At 39.2% G+C, this 18922-nt stretch overlaps 1 protein-coding gene across 12 annotated transcripts in view; it reads left to right on the top strand.

Annotated features, from left to right (window-relative positions):
- The window catches only part of UBE2D3 (ubiquitin conjugating enzyme E2 D3), a 32400-nt gene that overhangs the window by 483 nt on the left and 12995 nt on the right, over window positions 1-18922 (top strand). For 4 of the 12 annotated variants that reach the window (XM_015450548.3, XM_015450543.4, XM_045393378.2 and 1 more), the window contains exons 2-4: window positions 948-1099; window positions 18024-18087; window positions 18176-18207. In XM_015450548.3, coding sequence (XP_015306034.1) covers window positions 1076-1099; window positions 18024-18087; window positions 18176-18207 — 120 coding nt within the window. In that variant the 5' untranslated portion in view covers window positions 948-1075. Of the gene's footprint in view, window positions 1-32; window positions 158-739; window positions 1100-18023; window positions 18088-18175; window positions 18208-18922 lie in introns of those variants that run through there. The other 8 variants (XM_074040250.1, XM_015450546.4, XM_074040248.1 and 5 more) reach the window with 4 other exon arrangements.

The following is an 18922-nucleotide window of genomic DNA, read 5'->3' as shown; positions in this document are numbered from 1 at the left end:
AGGGGGAGGGGCGGAGCGTGGCAGCTGGCAGTAGTTCCGTCAGAGCGGACATCTTGTGGCTGTGTCGTGCGCGTGAGCCCCGTAGGGCCGGGGAGGCACCAGCTGCCGCGCGGGGAGGAGGCCGAGGCCGCAGCTTGAGGGAGGCCCCGGCCCCTCTGTACGCGTGGGTGTGGACGGCTAGGGCAGGGAAGGGAGGCCGGCCCAGTGGCCGGCCGGGTAAGAGGGGTAGTGCGGGCCCTGGGCGGCTTGAGCGGCCAGCCTATTGGGTGCGGTGGGGTAGGGTGGGAAGGCTGGAGAAGCCGCGGCCTCTCCTGCTGGAGGAGGAGGGGGAATGGGCGCGTCCTCGCGCCTAAGCCGGAGCCTCAGGGACAGCACGGGCGCGTGGTGGAGGTGGCTGGGCGGGCGCGCGCGGGAGCGCGCTGGGAGGCGGAGTGAGTGTACGGTGGCGTCAGAGGCGACACAGAATACCTCGCTGCGAGGACAGCAACACACATCAAACCTCTCTTCCTTTATTTCCTTCCCCTACCCGGCCGCACCTTTGGGCAGAAACCAAAAGCAGCCCGGCGTCCGTCCGGAGTCTTCTGCTTCCCCCTCCCCCCTTGCCTTTCTTTGCCCTAGTGACGCCGGTATAGCGCCGACTAGGCCCCGGCTCCTCCTCTGCTGGGCTCCGGACCCTGCCCCGCACCCACCCCTTTCTCCTACGCCTCTTCCTCTCCCACCCGGGTCTCTTCCTTTCTAGAGGCCGGGAAGTTAAACTTGTAGCCACCACCTCCGCTCTTCCCGTCACCCTCGCCCCCACTTCGGGCCGAAAACACAGTACTGAGGCTGTTGGTGGCTTTGCCACGCCACCCCACCCACCCCGGATCGCGGCCGCCTTAAGGGACCTGGATTCATCAGGGGCTCTCCGGGGCCTGTGCGAGTGCTGATCTGCTCCGTTTTTGCAAAAGGCGCCTGTGTCTGGCAGAGCCGCTGTGAGACGAGACAATCCTGCCCCGCCGCCGGGATAATCAAGAGTTTTGGCCGGACCTTTGAGCATACACCGAGAGAGTGAGGAGCCAGACGACAAGCACACACTATGGCGCTGAAACGGATTAATAAGGTAACCCGCGGGGACAAGGGAATTGGGGTGGTAGTAGAAAAGGAAGGCTCGGGCCAAGAGGAAAGCGTGGGGGTGGAAAAGAAGCATAATTCTGAAAATACTAGTTGGATCACTTCTTCCATTGGGGGGGATGGAGAACGCGGATATACTTCTTGAAGAAATGAAGGTTAAAGTTAGGGAACGGAGAACACTTGTGGCAAGTGAGATGTTATGAGTGTGCTTCAGTGGAATCGGTGCAAATTAGGGGTGGAGGAGAGTGACTTAAGGCGCCTTTATTATTTTATTTTTTTGCTGCTTAAGAGTTCTTCTGGGGGTCCGAATTGCGGAGAGACGCTCCAGCAGATGTCATGGCGCTTCCTATGCTTGGTGCTTGAAAACTTACTTTAGTTGTGAGATCAAGGTTATCTAGGTCTTTTAGCGGGGAGAAAGAAAACTCGGAGGGGAGAAAAAAAATCTGGGGAGTCCGGAACTTGACTGAGGGTCGGGTAGAAGTCTCGCATATTGAAGGACAGTGAGTGAGTCTAGTAGAAACTCTTAGTCGACTCTGGGTAGGTTACACCGAATAAGTGGGTTTGGGAGGAGATGGAATGACACAGTGTTGCCACTTCCTGTATTTTGTAGTTGCGGCTTTTCACCCGAAGCTATTTATCCGAGGGACACCGGGAACTGATGTAAAAGGTCTTCTGGAAGCTCCCTTTTCCTTTTGGCTGGGGAGTGGGGGTGGATAAGGGGTGCGATGGCAGTAAGGGAAAGCTAGATGTACCTATTTTTGCCTCATTCTATTTAATAACACTGCTGGGAAAGATTCTTTCGTTACTTGAGTGGTTTGATAGTATATTATCGATTTAAGTTGGAAAAAAACTAGGGTTTTTCATAGCTCTGGGAGTGAGCGGAACCTCCACCTCCGGTGGTTTAGTCTCATTTTCTTGCTCTAACTTCTATCCCGCATTTTAAGATGGCGGCTGCTTTAACTGGTTCAGGCTCTTTCCGGCGTCTCCTTTCGTAATAATGTGAAATAATATGCTTTATTAAATGTTAACTTTTGTATAGGGTTGTGCACTGCTCTAAGATCCTCTGCTCAAAACTTATCTAAATTCAAACTCTTAGATTGTATTTCCCTTTTTTGTGACTTGTGTTTGTGTGGTGTGTTTGGTTGTTGCACAATCGAGGAGGGTGGAGTATTTACAGCTAACTTGAAAAAAATGTCATGGAATAAATTCAGCCTTACTAGAAAAATGGTGGGGGGGCGGTGAGTGTTAGAAACTTTGGTTTTAGTAGATTACTTTTTTAAGAAGAGTTCTGAGAGGAATGGCAAGAACTTGCCTTTACTAAAATAGACCTGATACTACTACATTTGCATGTATTTAATTATGACTGAAGTTTATTTGGCAAGATTGGTGTTTCATGAAAGAGGAAGGTTTAAATCTTCACTCAATATATATTGATATGAAATCTTGAATTTTGTTTTAGGCCTTCATTACATCGTCATTTTGGGTTATGCGAAATATAAATTTAAATCTTTGTATTTGCGAAATGAAAGAAAAGAGGAAGAAAAGCTTTTTAGGAGTTAAGAATTAAAGTAAAATATATTATTTTGAAATAATATCCTCTTCCTGTGACCACTTTAAAGGCCAGGAACATATTGGAGAAGCCTAGTTGTATGTTATAGTGTAGTTTACGCAACGAGCATAACATTCAGTACAAATAAAGGTCTATTCTGTTGGAATTAGTTTAGGCCACTAAAATGTGGAGTCGTTCTAGATCCATAGCTTTTTGTGCATGTGGAACAGAACACGTTAAAGGAAGGTCTCACTGATTTTTTTTCTCTTACAGGTCATACCCAGCTGCTGTGACACCAGTTAAATGATTTAAAAGCTTTAGAGAGGCAATGTAACAGTGGCTAAGAGTGTTAACATTGGAGCAGAAATGCTCCAGTTAGAATTCGAGCTCTGGGCAAGTTCGTGTGCCTTTACAAGAAGGGTATCTGTTGTTGTATGAACAATAAATGGCTGTTTGCCTAATATGTACCAGGCACTGTTTTAGACATTGGGTTGGCAGCAGTGAACAAAACAAATTTTAAGTTCGTAGATTTGTTTTGAGGATTAAATGGATTAATATGCAGATTTGAACAGGCCCTTGATATATGACACTCAGTTATTACTGCTATTTTAATGTCACAATTTATAATTCTTAACCGTTTTTGTTTAAGAAATTTGATTTCTAGTTTAATACTCTTAATATAAGGTTGTCTTCTGGTATTTTAAAAATAATTAATATTCGAAATAATATTTTGAAGATTTATGTAACATAGACACAACATAAAAACTTGGTAGATAGGAAAAACCAGTGTTTATGTGAACATTATTGATTTAACTTACAGAAACTTTGACATGTGCATGTGGTTTGGTTTTTCAGCTGTTAATGTTAGAATCACATGAGGCAACCTTCAAACATTCCACATCCAAACAATTTTAGTGAGTGTACTCTGAACTGGAATGCTCTTAGGTTTAGGCACCTGTTCTAGAAATACAGGGTCAAGTAGTCGTTGATGTCAGTATGGTATCCTTGTGTTAGGTACCTATTTCGAGTTTATTCTTGTCTGAAGATTCCACATTTCAAATATTAAGATATATTTGTATTCGTCATTAATATTTTACTGAAATGATTATTGGAATACTTTTAACCTTCAGTCCATTTGATCGAGCCTTTGAATTTATCCTTTGCTTCAGTTATGTTCTTGGAGTAAGTTTTTTGACTACTAGACCAATCAACTTTTTTCCTGTATTTGAACGAGCTGTAATATAGTCTTAAATAGGGCTGTTAAACAACAGGAGTTAAAAGTGGCACTCACAAGTTGATTGGTATTAAGGGCCATAGACAATTTTACCACTCCCATAAACAGGGACTACAGTATATGTGTTTTAGGGACATTTGAAGATAAATATAACATGAACCAAGCCTAAAAGAATAGCTCATGTTCTCATTGTATACACCCTGTTAAGTTTTCATAAGGATTCTTATTTCTGCAAGTATGACTTTAATGTTATAAGCAAGCAACTAACAGGGAAACCATGGGTAAGGGGTTAGAAAACTCTAATTTGATTCTGGTTCCCCTCCTACCACCACTTCCGCTGAGATAATTTCAAGATTATCTCCATCTTGAAATTGAAAAACTAAGGCACAGAGGTTAAGAAGATGATCCGGGTTCATGTTGTGACAGTTGGCATTCGAACCCAGGCAGCCTGGTCCAGAGTATGTGTTCTTAACCACTATACTTTGATATCATCTTCTAGGGTTTTCATATAGTATTGCCTGTTACTAACAATAGTTAAGACTTAATGCAGTCTCATCTAAACCGTAACTCATTTAATCTTCAAGACAACTATGTGGCATAGATGTGCGAATTTTATAGATGAAGTGACAGGCCCAGAGAAATAGTTGTCTAGTCACACAACTAGTCAGTAACTGAGATTGAAATCAGATAGTGAGGCACCCAGGCTGGACTGCAGTGGCACCATCTCAGCTCACTGCGAGCTCCGCCTCCCGGGTTTACGCCATTCTTCTGCCTCAGAATCCCGAGTAGCTGGGACTACAGGCGCCCACCACCACGCCCAGCTAATTTTTTTATATTTTTAGTAGAGACAGGGTTTCACCGTGTTAGCCAGGGTGGTCTTGATCTCCTGACCTTGTGATCCGATCCGCCTGCCTCGGCCTGCCAAAGTGTTGGGATTACAGGTGTATGCCACCGCGCCCGGCCCTTCAATTCCTATTTTATAATGTATGTGGTTTTAGTTTGTTATCTGAAATAAGCTGCTTTGCTCTCCCACTTCCACATCTAAGTAATTGGGATTTAGCTTTACTCTTAGATTATAGCTAATTTGTGAGTTAAGATTTTAGCTAATATGTTTTGAAAGTGGAAGTGGATTTAATTCTTTTGGGGTAGTCTCTTCAAGCACTGAAAACTAACATGTGCCAGTTAACTGCTTAGGAGGTCTTAAGAGTGAACAAAATATACTTATTGTCCCCAACTAGTATATAGGCTGGGTAAACTGTTTGGCATGTGTTTCATATATGATCCTCAAGGCTTGTCTATAGCCAGCTGACTTCCTGTGTGGGATAGTTGTGTCTGAAGGATGATGATAATATGACCTCAGTATTTATTTAGTTTGAAAAAGGGTGCGTGACTGACACGGCATACTTTTCTTTCATCATGCTCATCTGCAGTGTTGATTCTAGTTTTTGTTATTTACACAGGTAAAAAGTTGAATGCTCCCTCAATGAGATGAACTACTGTGTCACCAGATTGCTGTGTCAAACTTTGCCCCTGAGTTGAGGTGACCCTTTTTATCCAAGACAGGCAATCTTTGAGGATTCTCCACAACGTGTTGCTATAATCTTTCTATTAAAAAAGAAACTAGGTTCCTAATACTGAGATAAAAAGTTTCAGATTAATATCTCAAACTTAGGTTGGTTTTTGCATTCTTTTTTTAAATAGTGATTTTCTTGTATCTGTTAGCGTATGGAAGAGCTGACTGAATAATATATATTGTTGGGTTTAACATAAATTACATTTATATTCCAGAACATTTGGAGTTTTTAAAAAATTTTTTGTGGGTATATAGTTGATGTATATATTTATGGATTACATGAAATATTTTGATACAGGCATGCAATGCTTAATCACATCAGGTTAAAGCAGGTAAAACTAGCATTTATCCTTTGTGTTGCAATCCAATTATACTCGTTTAGTTATTTTTAAATGTCAAATTGTTCATAGAGTTTTTTAAAAAATACAGATCCTTGGGGGTCTTAGACTTACTAAATCATTTTCCCTGGAAACACATAATTTTGAAATTTTTCTAGGTGATTCTGAAGCTCCTCTCTGATTAAGAACCACAGATACAGGGGAATAAAGGTCCTAATCTGCATTAGACATAGTATTCTAGTCCTAGGGAATAAATGAGGAAGATTTACTTATGGTAAACCTTACCTATGGTACTCTCTGTGTTCAATGGTGAAAATAAGCATGTAAACACATGAATAGTTTGTCACTTTGTACATTTACCTTTCAAGAATATTAGATCTAGTAGGGGAGGTATTTAAAATAAATTTTCTATATTTTTTACACTAGTATTGTTACAGTGTGGTTTTTCTTTTATTATTTCTTTAATTTCTTTAATTCTCCTTGCCAAAACCAGTATTTTGAAATTAGTGAAGTTAAACTCTTCATTCTTGGAAATGTTGTGGTCTTGAGCTTGCTACCTTAGCAATGTTATTTCATAATTAAAAATGAATGCATTCAGATATCTAACTGTCCAGTTTCCCTTATTAGATAAAGATTTATTCAGAATTGTATCCTCAACCTTGTTATGTAGGGAAGGGAAAAGTTTAGGGAAGTATTTTTATACTTTGTTGAAACATCTGGTTTTTATCGCCTAACTATACTTTCAACATAATCTGTTGTAAAAGAGACTTTCAACTTTTGATAGCTGAATTTGTCATATTTAAATGTTTCTCAGTTGTGAGTCATGATTTCTTGGCTACATTTTTCAGTATGAAATACTTACATTAATCGTAACCTTGCTGTAATTTATTGGCTAATGTATAATTGAATGTTTTCTACCACTGGGCAGCTGTTAATCTTTGTATTTTGTTCTTTGTTTTTAATGTCCATAAAATACCTTATTTGCTTTCATGGAGCAGAGCTTCAAATCTAAATTTGGGTTTCTTTGCCCATTTTTAAATAGTGCTTACAAAAGAATGGCTTCGAATAATGTTAAGTGACTTTACCTTCAGTGGTGATCCAAAGAAAATTATAGTAATATTCATTCAATCCATTCTTAGTACCTTGTGTAATGAACACGCGTGCTTGTTTCACCTATAATTGCAACTAAACAGGAAGTTAATGCCTTGTCAGTGATGTAATGAGATACTATGCAGTGCCTACCTGTTAATCCTTAAGATAAAAAAGGATTTCTCGGAAGAAATTTCCAATTAAAATGTGTTTTAAAGGGACTATTTGGAGTTCTGTGAAATCGTTCGTATCTTTTTGCCAAGCATCCTTCTCTTGAAATAATCATACATTTCTGAAAAGTTTGTTGTTCTCTTCCTTGACATTCATATCTAAATATTTTATACAGACATTTCATAACGTTAAAGTTAACAAAACTTTTTACTTTGTAGTAAACCAGATCTTTATATGAACAATTACATTAGTTATTGTCTGCCTGATGGGCAGCTAATTGCACTGCATTTTGACCTCTATTGTTGGTTCTCACCTTTGTATTTTTCTATGTTGGTTGTAGTCTCCTTGAGGAGGATTCTTACAATTTCTTAAGACACTTACTCCCTTAGCTTCCCACCTCATTTTGTCATCTTGTCCAGTGCCCAAAGTAGTGTTTTGTGTTGCTCAGTATAGGTTTTTGAGGCAAGGGCTGTTTTTATAGTGCTGATTCACAGTCATACAAATCTTGTCTTTGAGTCATGTAAATCTTGTCTTTAGTACTGAAAGAAATAGACTCTTAAATAGAATACAATAAATTAACTTTTAGTTGTGGCATAAGCTTTTGAGTTTTCTCAAAAGTGCTGAGAGGAAATGTATCTGTACTACTACATTCTGTCCTCTGTATGACCTTTATGTGATGACATGCAGAATAGATGGTAGAGATTGGGATAACAAATGATTTGTGGAACATCGTAGTGATACTTTTACTGTCTTAAAGGTAGAATCCATGAACTCGGCCTTGACACTATATAGGCTTTTAAATTTTGACAAACCTTGGGGGATGAAACCTAGAATAAGTTATTTATGGTGTTATGCTTTAATAGGGTTGACATTTAAAACTTTGTTTACATAAAGGGTACCTTTCGGTTATGTTGATCTGATGATCAGATACCGGCTGTCATTGAAAGAAAGTTAACCGAATGTTCAGATACTGGGCTCCTGGAACATGGCTGCTCTGTAGCTTCATAAATATTTATAATCATAAATATTTGTGAATAAGTATTTTTAGTATTGTATGCAAATATTTTTAGTATTTCCAATTTATAAGCTCTTTGAAGGGAGGGCTTCCTCCCCCCGCCCCGAGATGGAGTCCTGGTCAGCTGCCCAGGGTAGAGTGCAGTGGTGCAACCTTGGCTCACTGCAGCCACAGTCTCCCAGGTTCAAGCAATTCGCCTGTCTCAGCCTCCCAAGTAGCTGGGATTACAGGCACCTACCATCATGCCCGGCTAATTTTTGTATTTTAGTAGAGATGGGGTTTCACCATGTTGACCAGGCTGGTCTTGTACTCCTGACCTCAGGTGATCCGCCTGCCTCAGCTTCCCAAAGTGCTAGGATTACAGATGTGAGCCACCATGCCCTGCAGGGGAGGGAACATTCTTATATTTCTCCTAGCATCCTTTCAGGCCTTTAATGTTTTCAGTACCTTGGCCTACTGTTCTTTGTGGCCTGTGGTTGGTCACCACTGCTAGTGCCACTCATCATTGAATGAGGAAGATAGAGAATAGAGAAGCAGAAAGCATAGTTTAGCATCTCCAACAATCATCTATTAAATCCCATATCCCATAGTGACTACAGTAAAGGTCTTCCTCAAAATAAACCATTTGTAGGCTTTGTATTAAAAATCTCGTGTAAGGAATGTTTCAGAATAAAAAAAAATAGTGGCCAAGCCCATTGCTGCTTAATCATGTACTTCAGGTGAGAACACTCACGAGTGGCTTAAGCTGTAACCTGTTGGTTGCCTTTGAGAGAGATTTTTTTGGTGAAAAGATCCTCTGAATCCTACCCTGTTTTCTACCATGGTGCCCACCAGGTCTTCAGAAAATAGGCAACAAATTCAGTTGTGTGGAGTCTGTTGCTATCTCAAATTTCTTTGTAGTGTTCTAACCTAATGAGGTGAACTAGACCATGTGAGAGCTTTGAGAGGATCTCGCTTACCTAGCTTAGAAGGCAGAGGGGTCTCCTTGACTTTTTTTCCTACAGGTTTTTTACAGCTTTTAAATACAAGTATTCTTTTCAGTGAGAAAGTCTGGATTCTCACACTAGCCAAGTGTGCAGAAAGTTGGAGGAGAAGCAGCTCAGAGGAAGATGATACTAAAAGGAGAAAGTTTCCTAAAAGAGCACTCCGTGGGAAAGAAATGTCCAAACTTTTGTTCTTTTTATAACTAGTACAGTTTCTTAGTGTTTTACCTTGATTGTATGTACTTGATCCATCTTAGTGTCCTTTCAACATGAGTGGATCCTTGAGCAATTCCTAAAGTATGTCAGTGTCCACAGCCAAACATTTGCCTGTTTCAATGGTCTTAAGAGTTGAGTAATGCTGTTCCCCTTAGGTGAGGGGTAGTCAGCACAGTTTAAAAAAATTTTACAGGTGCCTTGTGAGAGCTGTTCTTTCTGGTTCTTGGCACCGTTCCGTTCCTCTTCCTCTAGACTACTAGGAAGCAATAAACTGAAAATTTCAATTGTGTCATTTTTTACATTGTTTTTGTCCTGGAAGCCTGTGAAACTTTAGGATCTAAAATCATTTTTTTAGATGACTATCATAGACAAAATTACTTTTAAAAACGCTGAGTATGTGCGTCATTGGAAATTGATTTCCAGTCCAGTAAATAGTCTTGCCATGGGATAGAATCATTTTCTCAGGCCATGTAACTTGAAAAGTAGTACTGGATTCACACTACTTATAATGAGATAAAGACTAACAGTGGATAGTTATGGGGAAACAAATCCTAAGGAAAACGTGAGTTTTCCATATCATGTTCATTCTGGAGCATTGAGTGATAGTTGGGTTCAGTTGAGATTTTTTTCCCCTCAATTTGCCGAACATTAGATTATCTTTGCAAGGACACCCTATTGAGAAAGGAACCTTTTTGAAACTTACCCCCAGTCCTAATTTTTAAGTTGTTACGAGGTACACTTAGTTCACCTATCCTAAAGCTGAACATGTTCTGTGCTTGAATGTAATCATTTCTTTTCCCCCTCTTAAGGGACTCGAATGTAAAACAGAGATGAGCCCTATTTCTGTAAAGTGGTTATAAGAGTACAGTTAAACACTTGTGGTGTATGACTGCTGGTATATTTAAAAATCAAAACTCATTTGTCTTGTTTCTAAACCGTTAATGACTTCCCGTTGCCTTTGGAATAGTCTGACTAAATTCAAGGGCTCTTTTAAAAGATCAAGCCATAACCTGCCTTTCTAGCTAGATCTACCACTCTCCAATTGTATTCTGTCTGGTATACCAAACTCTGCAGTATTTGTTCTGGCAAATTTTTATACCATGTGTTCTTTGACACTCCTGACTTTGAGTTTCTCTACTTATAATGCTTCTCTTACTTCTTTTTCTTGGTAAATGCCTGCTTATTTTTCCATCAAGACCCAGCTCAAATGTCACTCTTCTAAACACAGGAAAAGTTAGTGGTTGGTTTTTCAGGATTCACAGAGCATTTGAATCTCTTTATTTTAAGCATGTAGGTTGTTGAAGTATGATTTTTGTTTTGTCTTGCACCTGCAAGACTTTCTGTTAGCTGAGTCTGAGGAGGCATTTCTATCTTAATTATCTTGGTGTTTTATATCTAACATGAATGGCACCAAAAAGGCAGTGTTCGTATGAATGAATGAATGTTTTGATGGTGAAATGAACATTACGTTTTCATTTTAGAAATGGATTTAAATTAACCTCCAGTGTTAAAGTTAACCTTGTTACTCTTAATTCAATTTTGGGACTTAGCTTCATTTAGATTTCTTACAGGTCTTTCAACAAAGCTCAAACACTAAATTGTGTTTTAAGTGGGATAAAATCTACATATTTGGTATTCAGAATTGGTCTCTCCCTGCTGCTGTATATATTTTTTAACTCCTTAATATAATCCAGATTAAATAAGGGATTTATTAGAAGGAAACTGGGATGGATAGTTAACAGTGAATGGAATTAGGTGTAGGAACCAGAGCAAGCTACAGCCTCAGGAACCGAAATTGCACATCTGTATGGAAAGTCAGCTCTTTGTTATTGCTGCTATTGAATATGGTCTCTTTAGCTTTTGACTTCACCATGTAAGTCCATGACACGTGCCTGTCGACAGCTATGGGTCCCATTCTTATAGCTCTTGATTATGGAAGGAAGAATGTCCCTTTGATTTGGAAAATCTTGAGTTGGGATGGACAATGGCCTAATAGTTGGGTCCCAACTGAGGAAACAAAATTCTGTGGTTAGTCATGTCCAAATAATTGGTTAATGATGGCTGACCCAGTCACATGATTTGGAGTAAGGGAAAAGGAATTCATGAGTAAGATCGTTTATTGAGTAGACAAAATGTCTGCTAGCTACAAAGAGCATCTGCTATGACTTACTCTTTTCTCACATTTTTTCCCTAAGATACTGTCTTGCTCATTCTGTGGGCACATAATGTTACAAAAATTATTTGATAGCTCAAAGGTAAGTGCTTATACATGGTTTTGTTACTATTGGGTACTAAGTAGTACTTTAGTACTTTCAGATACTGTTCACAGAGCAAGAAAGAAAATGATGAAATAAGAACAGCATTTTTATCTTTAAAAAAGACCTTTGTTTTGATTGTTAAAATACTTAGGTCATTTTTCTGTATTGAATTTAAAGTAGGTAAGCTTATTGGCCTGATTTTATATCTTTGATTATTACTAAAGGAGATGTCTTGGTGATGGAGTACTTGGAAAATAGGGCATTTAGAAGTGATACAAGAGTAACAAGAACCTGAAATTATGGGAGTGAAGAGCTAAAACCCAGTGTTAACTAGCTGAAATTACACCTTCACTCTAAAAGGATAATAATGCTAACATTTAAAGGCTTAGTGATGGATAAATATCAGTGTGCTGAAAACTCATTCTCTAAGAAATACTTTCTTACTTTCTTTGTAATTCAAATGTATAACATTCAAGTAGTACGGTGTTTATATTCTAGGTCAACTTTATAATTTTCTGACCTTTAGTTTTATTTATAATGAGGTATTCCAACATTATTGGGTATTTTGTTTAGAGCGACCATGATAACATTGATTTTTATTTTAAAATTAAAATACTTTATCTTAATATTTATGCTAGCTAGGCATGGTGACTCACGCGTGTAATCCCAGCACTTTGGGAGGCCAAGGTGATCACCTGAGGTCAGGAGTTGGATACCAGCGTGGCCAGCATGGTGAAACCCCATCTCTACTAAAAATACAAAAAATTAGCCGGGTGTGGTGGTGTGCACCTCTAGTCCAGTTACTCGGGAGGCTGAGGCAGGAGAATCCCTTGAACCCAGGAGGCAGAGGTTGCAGTGAGCCAAGATCACGCCATTGTACTCCATCCTGGTTGACAAGAGTGAAACTCTTAAAAAAAAAATTATGCTAAATATTTTTGTTCAGACATTTTAACACGTATTAAATGCAAAATCTAGTATGTTTACTGAGGTAATTATGAGTAAATGTAAAACTTGGATTGTGTTGTCAGTTTCTTAAACTCTTATTTCAGTGTTAGGTATATTCAGATACTTACAAAGACATTTAGACAACTAAGCATCAGGATTTATCACATAGGTCAAAAATTTAAGTAAACAAGGAGTTATATTATGTGGCCCATGTATGGAGCAGTTTTGCTTTTGTTCGATAACAGATGAATTAAGAGCCTTGCCCAGGGATCTTGGTTCAGGATGGCTGGTCTACACATGGTCTGCTTGTTAAGTACCTAGTACATTATGTGCCAGGTAGTGATTCCTATTTCAGAGATGAGAAGAGAACCCAGAGAAAAAGTAGGCCTGAGTAAGATTAAAAGTAAGACTGCAGGCCTGGTGCAGTGGCTCACGCCTGTACTTTTAGCACTTTGGGAGTCTGAGGCAGGCAGATCACTTGAGGTCAGGATTTCAAGATCAGCCTGGCCACGTCTGTGAAAACCCATCTCTGGTAAAACCAAACTACAAAAAAAAAAAAAAAAGCCAGGTGTGGTGCCTTTGCCTGTAATCCCAGCTACTCAGGAGGCTGAGGCAGTAGAATCACTTGAACCCAGGAAGCGGAGGTTGCAGTGAACCGAGATCACGCCACTGCACTCCAGCCTGGATGACAGAGTGAAACTCCATCTCAAAAAAAAAAAAAGGCGTCTTTGAAATACTGATTTGGGTTAATGTTTTCTGTTAAAAATTTTTTGAAGGTCAAAAGCCACGTAGGTTTTTTTTTTGTTTTTTGTTTTTTGTTTTTTTTACAGATTGTTGAACTGTGATACAAATTTTTGTAATTCCCACTGATCAGAATCAATGTATTTGGAATGAATTTTCTTCCTTTCCTGAATATGTGGAAGATATGAGGGTATATCTATGTAGGCAAGCATATAAAGGGTGTGTGATATACCCTTATCTTTAAATTGTGAATCTTGGGATCTCTGGCAACCTTGTAAGCAGTTGTGATGAGTTTCAAAAGTGAATTGGCACAGTATATCAGGACAGTTCTCCTTGTCTACTCTATTTTTGTTTTTTTTTGTGACAAGTTGTTTTTTGTGCCATGTTGTTTATTGTGACAAGGCCTTTCTTCGCGTTCAGTATTTCTTTTAACTTTTCAGGTTACTGGCCAAGATTCCCTTTCTTAGCATTAAATTAGTCCAGTGTTCACTCCTAGGACCTTCTGTTATTGGAGTGCTCTCACCAAGTTTAATGGCCATAAACATCATCTGTTTATTAATGATAATTTGTATTTGTTCTCAGCCTGTTCTCAACTTGTATATATACTTTTCTAATTGAGTCTTTACTTACATTATTTTACTTTACTTGCTTTATCTCTACATCTGCCCACAGACTTCAGCTGTAAGTTGACCATTTTACTTAATGCCTACCTCATGCTTTGCTCAGGCCAAAAATCTTAGCATTACCTTTTCTTCCTACATGGAATCAATCAGCAAAATTCATTGTTGCATTTTACAGTTTAAAAAAAATGTGCATTTATTGTTCAACAAATTGCTGTACGTAGTGATGCGTACCTGCAACTCCAGCTACTTAAGAGGCTGAGGCAGGAGGATCCCTTGAGCCCAGGAGTTCTGGACTGTAGTGCCTTATGATTGTGATTGCACCTGGGAATAGCCACTGTATTCCAGCCTGGGCAACATAGTGAGATTCCCATCTCTTTTTTAAAGGGGGGAGGATTGGTGGACTTACTAAACAGTTTTAATCAAAACTTAATTTTTAAAAAAGACACATTAGAGCAGTTAAAACTTTGTGTTGATCATCTTAACATTTTTAAAGGTAGTGTAATTATTCTTAGTCCATATTTGTGTACTCTAGTTTCCTAGCCCTGTCTCTCAATGCTGTTTTGCTGATATCTCTAATAGTCTTATTTTAATCTTGTCAAAAGGAGCACTTTTGAGGTTAATAAGGTTTAAATTAGTAACCCCCATTGACTCTAGTCTACAATACTATAATTTTTTAAATGGCAAAATACCCTATGGGAACTAAGGTGTCTTAAAAGCTTAGAGCAAATCCTGTTAAATGGGACTAAGTCTCAGTTCTTTTTTAACAAGACAAAAACACTTTATGTAGTCTCTTTTCTTTTTCAGTGTTTCTCAAAATTTCAATTTTATTCCATTCTGGTACAGAATACAAACTTACCCAATAAAAATAGCTCCGTTGAAAGAGCTTTCCCACAAATTGAAATATTTAAAGCACAGATACAGGCTTGTGTGCTGTTGGAGCATACATTGATTGATTTGTTCAGTTCCTCAGTGTTGTAGGGAAAGATGTCAGCATTATCTGATTTTCAAGCTATGTATTCAGTGATTCTAATTTTCTAAAAGCCTCGAAAGCTGAGCTGTTTTTTGTTCTGACCCCTCAGTTTGTTGAGAGCCTAGTTTAAAGATTTCCAATAGATATAACAAAATGAACAAAATTTAGAGGACTCATTTATTTCCCCCAAGCAAGTCAGTGCCACAGTGGGACCCTAACATAAATTTATCAAAGTGTTTAAATTCCATGTAGTGAATGAAAGTAAATCATCTGAAACTGGTATAAAATAGGCATTAAACATTGTCCAAGCTAGAGTGCAGTGGCTATCCACCAGCATGATCATTTAACACACAGAAGCCTGAAACACCTGGGCTTAATCCTGCCTCAGCCTTCTGAGTAGCTGGGACTACAGGCACATGCCACTATGCCTTGTTAAATTAAGGTGTTTAGCTCTTCTTCCCATTCCCTGCACCCTTCTGAGAGAGCTTATACTGAAAACTCTGCATTTTGTGTCCTTGACTTTGCACGGGGAGGCAAAAGATCACAGTTGAAAGAAAGTGCATGTACCCACTTTGGAAATCTTTTTCCATTTTTAAATTCCTGCAGTTATGGATGCCTTGATATTGTGGTAGACAGTTGATAGTGGCCAGATTGTTCTGTATTGTAATTTTTTTTTTCTTTTTATGGAGAATGGGGTCTCCCTATGTTATCCAAGCTGGTCTCGAACTCCTGCGCTCAAGCTATCCTCTCACATCTGCTTCTCTATCATATCTTTTTTATTTAGGCATCTTTTCTTCTGCTTTCTAGTACTTGGTCTTTTGTTTATGAGTACATTCAGCTTTTCTGGGTTTTTTGTTGTTGTTACTGTTTTTGAGACAAGGTCTCACTCTTTCCCCTAGGCTGGAGTAGTGCAGTGGTGCGATCTGCAGCCTCTACCTCCCAGATTCAAGTGATTCTCCTGTGTCAGCCTCCCGAGTAGCTGGGATTACTGGCGTGCGCCCCTATGCCTGGCTAAGTTTTGTGGTGTTAGTAGAGACGGGATTTTACCATGTTAGCCACACTGGTCTTGAACCCCTGACCTTAGGTGATCCGCCCTCCTCAGCCTCCCAAAGTGCACTGCGCCCAGCCTTGCTTTATTGGTCTTGTATTTTGTTTCTGGGACAGGGTTTTGTGTTTTTGTCTCAGACAGCTCTGTTGCCCAGACTGGAGTGCAGTGACATGATCACAGCTCACTGCAGCCTTGATCTCTTGGGCTCAAGTGATCCTCCCACCTCAGTCTTCTGAGTAGCTAGGACCCCAGAAGTGCACCACTATGCCTAGCTAACGTTTTTGAAGAGAGGGGGGTCTCTCTTTGTTGTTCTCTCTTGTGTCAAACTTCTGGGCTCAAGTGATCCCTGTCTTTGCCTCCCAAGGTATTAGGATTACAGGCATGAGTCATGTACCTAGTGGTTTTCTGCTGTTCAGATGGAATCCTAAACCTTACCCTTCATTGTTATTTCCATGTTTATATGAGAAAGATATAGTAGTCCCTAGACTTAAGGGGTAGCCCTTACTGACTTATGCCATAGACTAAAGAGAAACTGTTAGTTTGAAAATGTTGAAGGCAGTAGTGTATTAACATTGGTTCTATTTATTGTCTTTTTTTAACTTTTGATTATTAGACATTGGCTATATCATTGGTAAGATGGAGCTGTACCATCTTAAAAATATTCTAATAAACTATATTTTCATAGTAGATAATTCATATTGTTATGCACAAGTCATGGAATGGTGAACTACATACTTGTTGGAAATAAATCGTTCATGTGGAATTGTGCAGACTGTATGTTAAGAGCAAACATCTTTCTACTTACAGAAGTATGCTCTTAGGGTCAGAATTTCAATCATGAGGTCAGGAGATTGAGACCATCCTGGCTAAGACGGTGAAATCCCATCTCTACTAAAAATATAAAAAATTAGCTGAGTGTGTTGGCGGGCGCCTGTAGTCCCAGCTACTTGGAAAACTGAGGCAGGAGAATGGCATGAACTTGGGAGGCGGAGCTTGCAGTGAGCTGAGATGGCGCCACTGTACTCCAGCCTGGGTGAGAGCAAGACTCCATCTGAGAAAAAAAAAAAAAAGAATTTCAATAGTTAAAAATTGATGTTGAGCGGGGCGTGGTGGCTCACGCCTGTAATCCCAGCACTTTGGGAGGCAGAGGCGGGCGGATCACGAGGTCAGGAGATCGAGACCATCCTGGCTAACATGGTGAAACCCCGTCTCTACTAAAAATACAAAAAAAATTAGCCAGGCGTGGTGGCGGGCGCCTGTAGTCCTAGCTACTCCAGAGGCTGAGGCAGGAGAATGGCGTGAACCCGGGAGGCAGAGCTTGCAGTGAGCTGAGATTGCGCCACTGCACTCGAGCCTGAGCGACAGAGCGAGACTCCCTCTCAAAAAAAAATAAAAGGATGTTGAGTTAAAAAAAAAAAAAAAAGAGTTGAGAGAATAAGGAGATTAGAAAACAAGAAGGGTACTTAGCCCCATGAGAGTGTTTTTGGTTTTCAGGTGGAAAATAGAGTTAGTGGATTGGGGAGGAAGGATGGTTCAGGAAGAACAAAGAATTTTTTTTTTTTTTTAATTTAAGTTCTAGGGTACATGTGCACAATGTGAAGGTTTGTTACATGTATATACCTGTGCCATGTTGGTGTGCTGCACCGATTAACTTGTCATTTACATTAGGTATATCTCCTAGTGCTATCCCTCCCCCTTCCCCCCACGCCACAACAGGCCCCGGTGTGTGGTGTTCCCCTTCCTGTGTCCAAGTGTTCTCATTAGAACAAAGAATTTAAGACAGTTGAGGGCCTCTGAAAGTGGTCTTGGAAGTTCAACAAATAACATGAATGTTGAGCTCTCCCTGGTCTAAGCTCTTAAACTGTGATAATATCTAATTATAGCTATTTTGGTTTATAAGAGGTCGGCTTTTGTTTATGCAAATAAAAAATTTCGTATCAATGTGTGTGCATACATATTTTTATGAACTCTAGCTTTAAAGATGATTGTCTCAGCATATGTTCAGGCATGTTTTCTCTCTCCTAATGAACTATATTATTTATGTGAATTGTGATGGAGTGTGCCTTTAAAAATAGGGTGAAAGTGGCTGAAAGCAATGGACTCGCTTATGTTTTCTTAAATTAAGCTTCTGTGACTCACCCATTTTCTGTCTTGGTATAGGAACTTAGTGATTTGGCCCGTGACCCTCCAGCACAATGTTCTGCAGGTCCAGTTGGGGATGATAGTAAGTAACTTTCAAGTTGATTTTTATGCCTAATTTTTTTTAAGCTTGTACATTTTTAGATAATCAGAGATTTTTTTTCTTTTTCTAGTGTTTCATTGGCAAGCCACAATTATGGGACCTGTAAGTATTAATAATTTATAAATTTAGTTTTAAGTGAAAATCCAGCATTGATTTGGTTGTAATTTTTAACTTGGTCTGTAGGTTTATCATATAGTTAATTCTATTTTGGATATTCCATAGTTGTACTGCATTTGAAAGAAACAACATAATGAGTTAGTCATTGGTTACGTGTACTTTGTGTCTATCCCTGTGTTCACATTCTAGAGTATAGCCATCTCTGTGACTTACCAAACATCTCTATATCTCAGTTCAGTTTTTCTTCATAGCACTGTGTAAAGCATTGTCGTGGAACTTCCTGTTATTTATAGAGACAAAGTTACTGGTTCTGATCCTGCCATGAGTTGTGTTACTCAGAGAGTCTATTACTGTAGCTGCCAATAATGTAGCTTAATTGTATTTTGATATTTGATTCTTTATAGAATTTCACTTTATGCAAAATTTGAATATATTTAGGCAGAAAGTGATATTTTGAATATAGCAAAATTCCTTTCTATCCTGGGTAGATAAGCAACTATATGCTGGATAATTGAATATTCAGAATTATGGATACCATCTAAGAATTTCAGAGAATTAGAGCGCACTAAAACATCCTGGGGTAAGACTGTATCTTACACAAATACTTAACTTCTTTTTTTTTTTTTTTTTAAACTTGGTAAGGAGCTTAAAGATTTGTTTTCTAAGTTACTTGTGTATCTTACTGAAAATTTTCTTCCCT

Source organism: Macaca fascicularis, chromosome 5, assembly GCF_037993035.2.
Source record: "Macaca fascicularis isolate 582-1 chromosome 5, T2T-MFA8v1.1".
NCBI lineage: Eukaryota > Metazoa > Chordata > Mammalia > Primates > Cercopithecidae > Macaca > Macaca fascicularis.
This window is presented reverse-complemented; position numbering and strand designations above follow the sequence as displayed.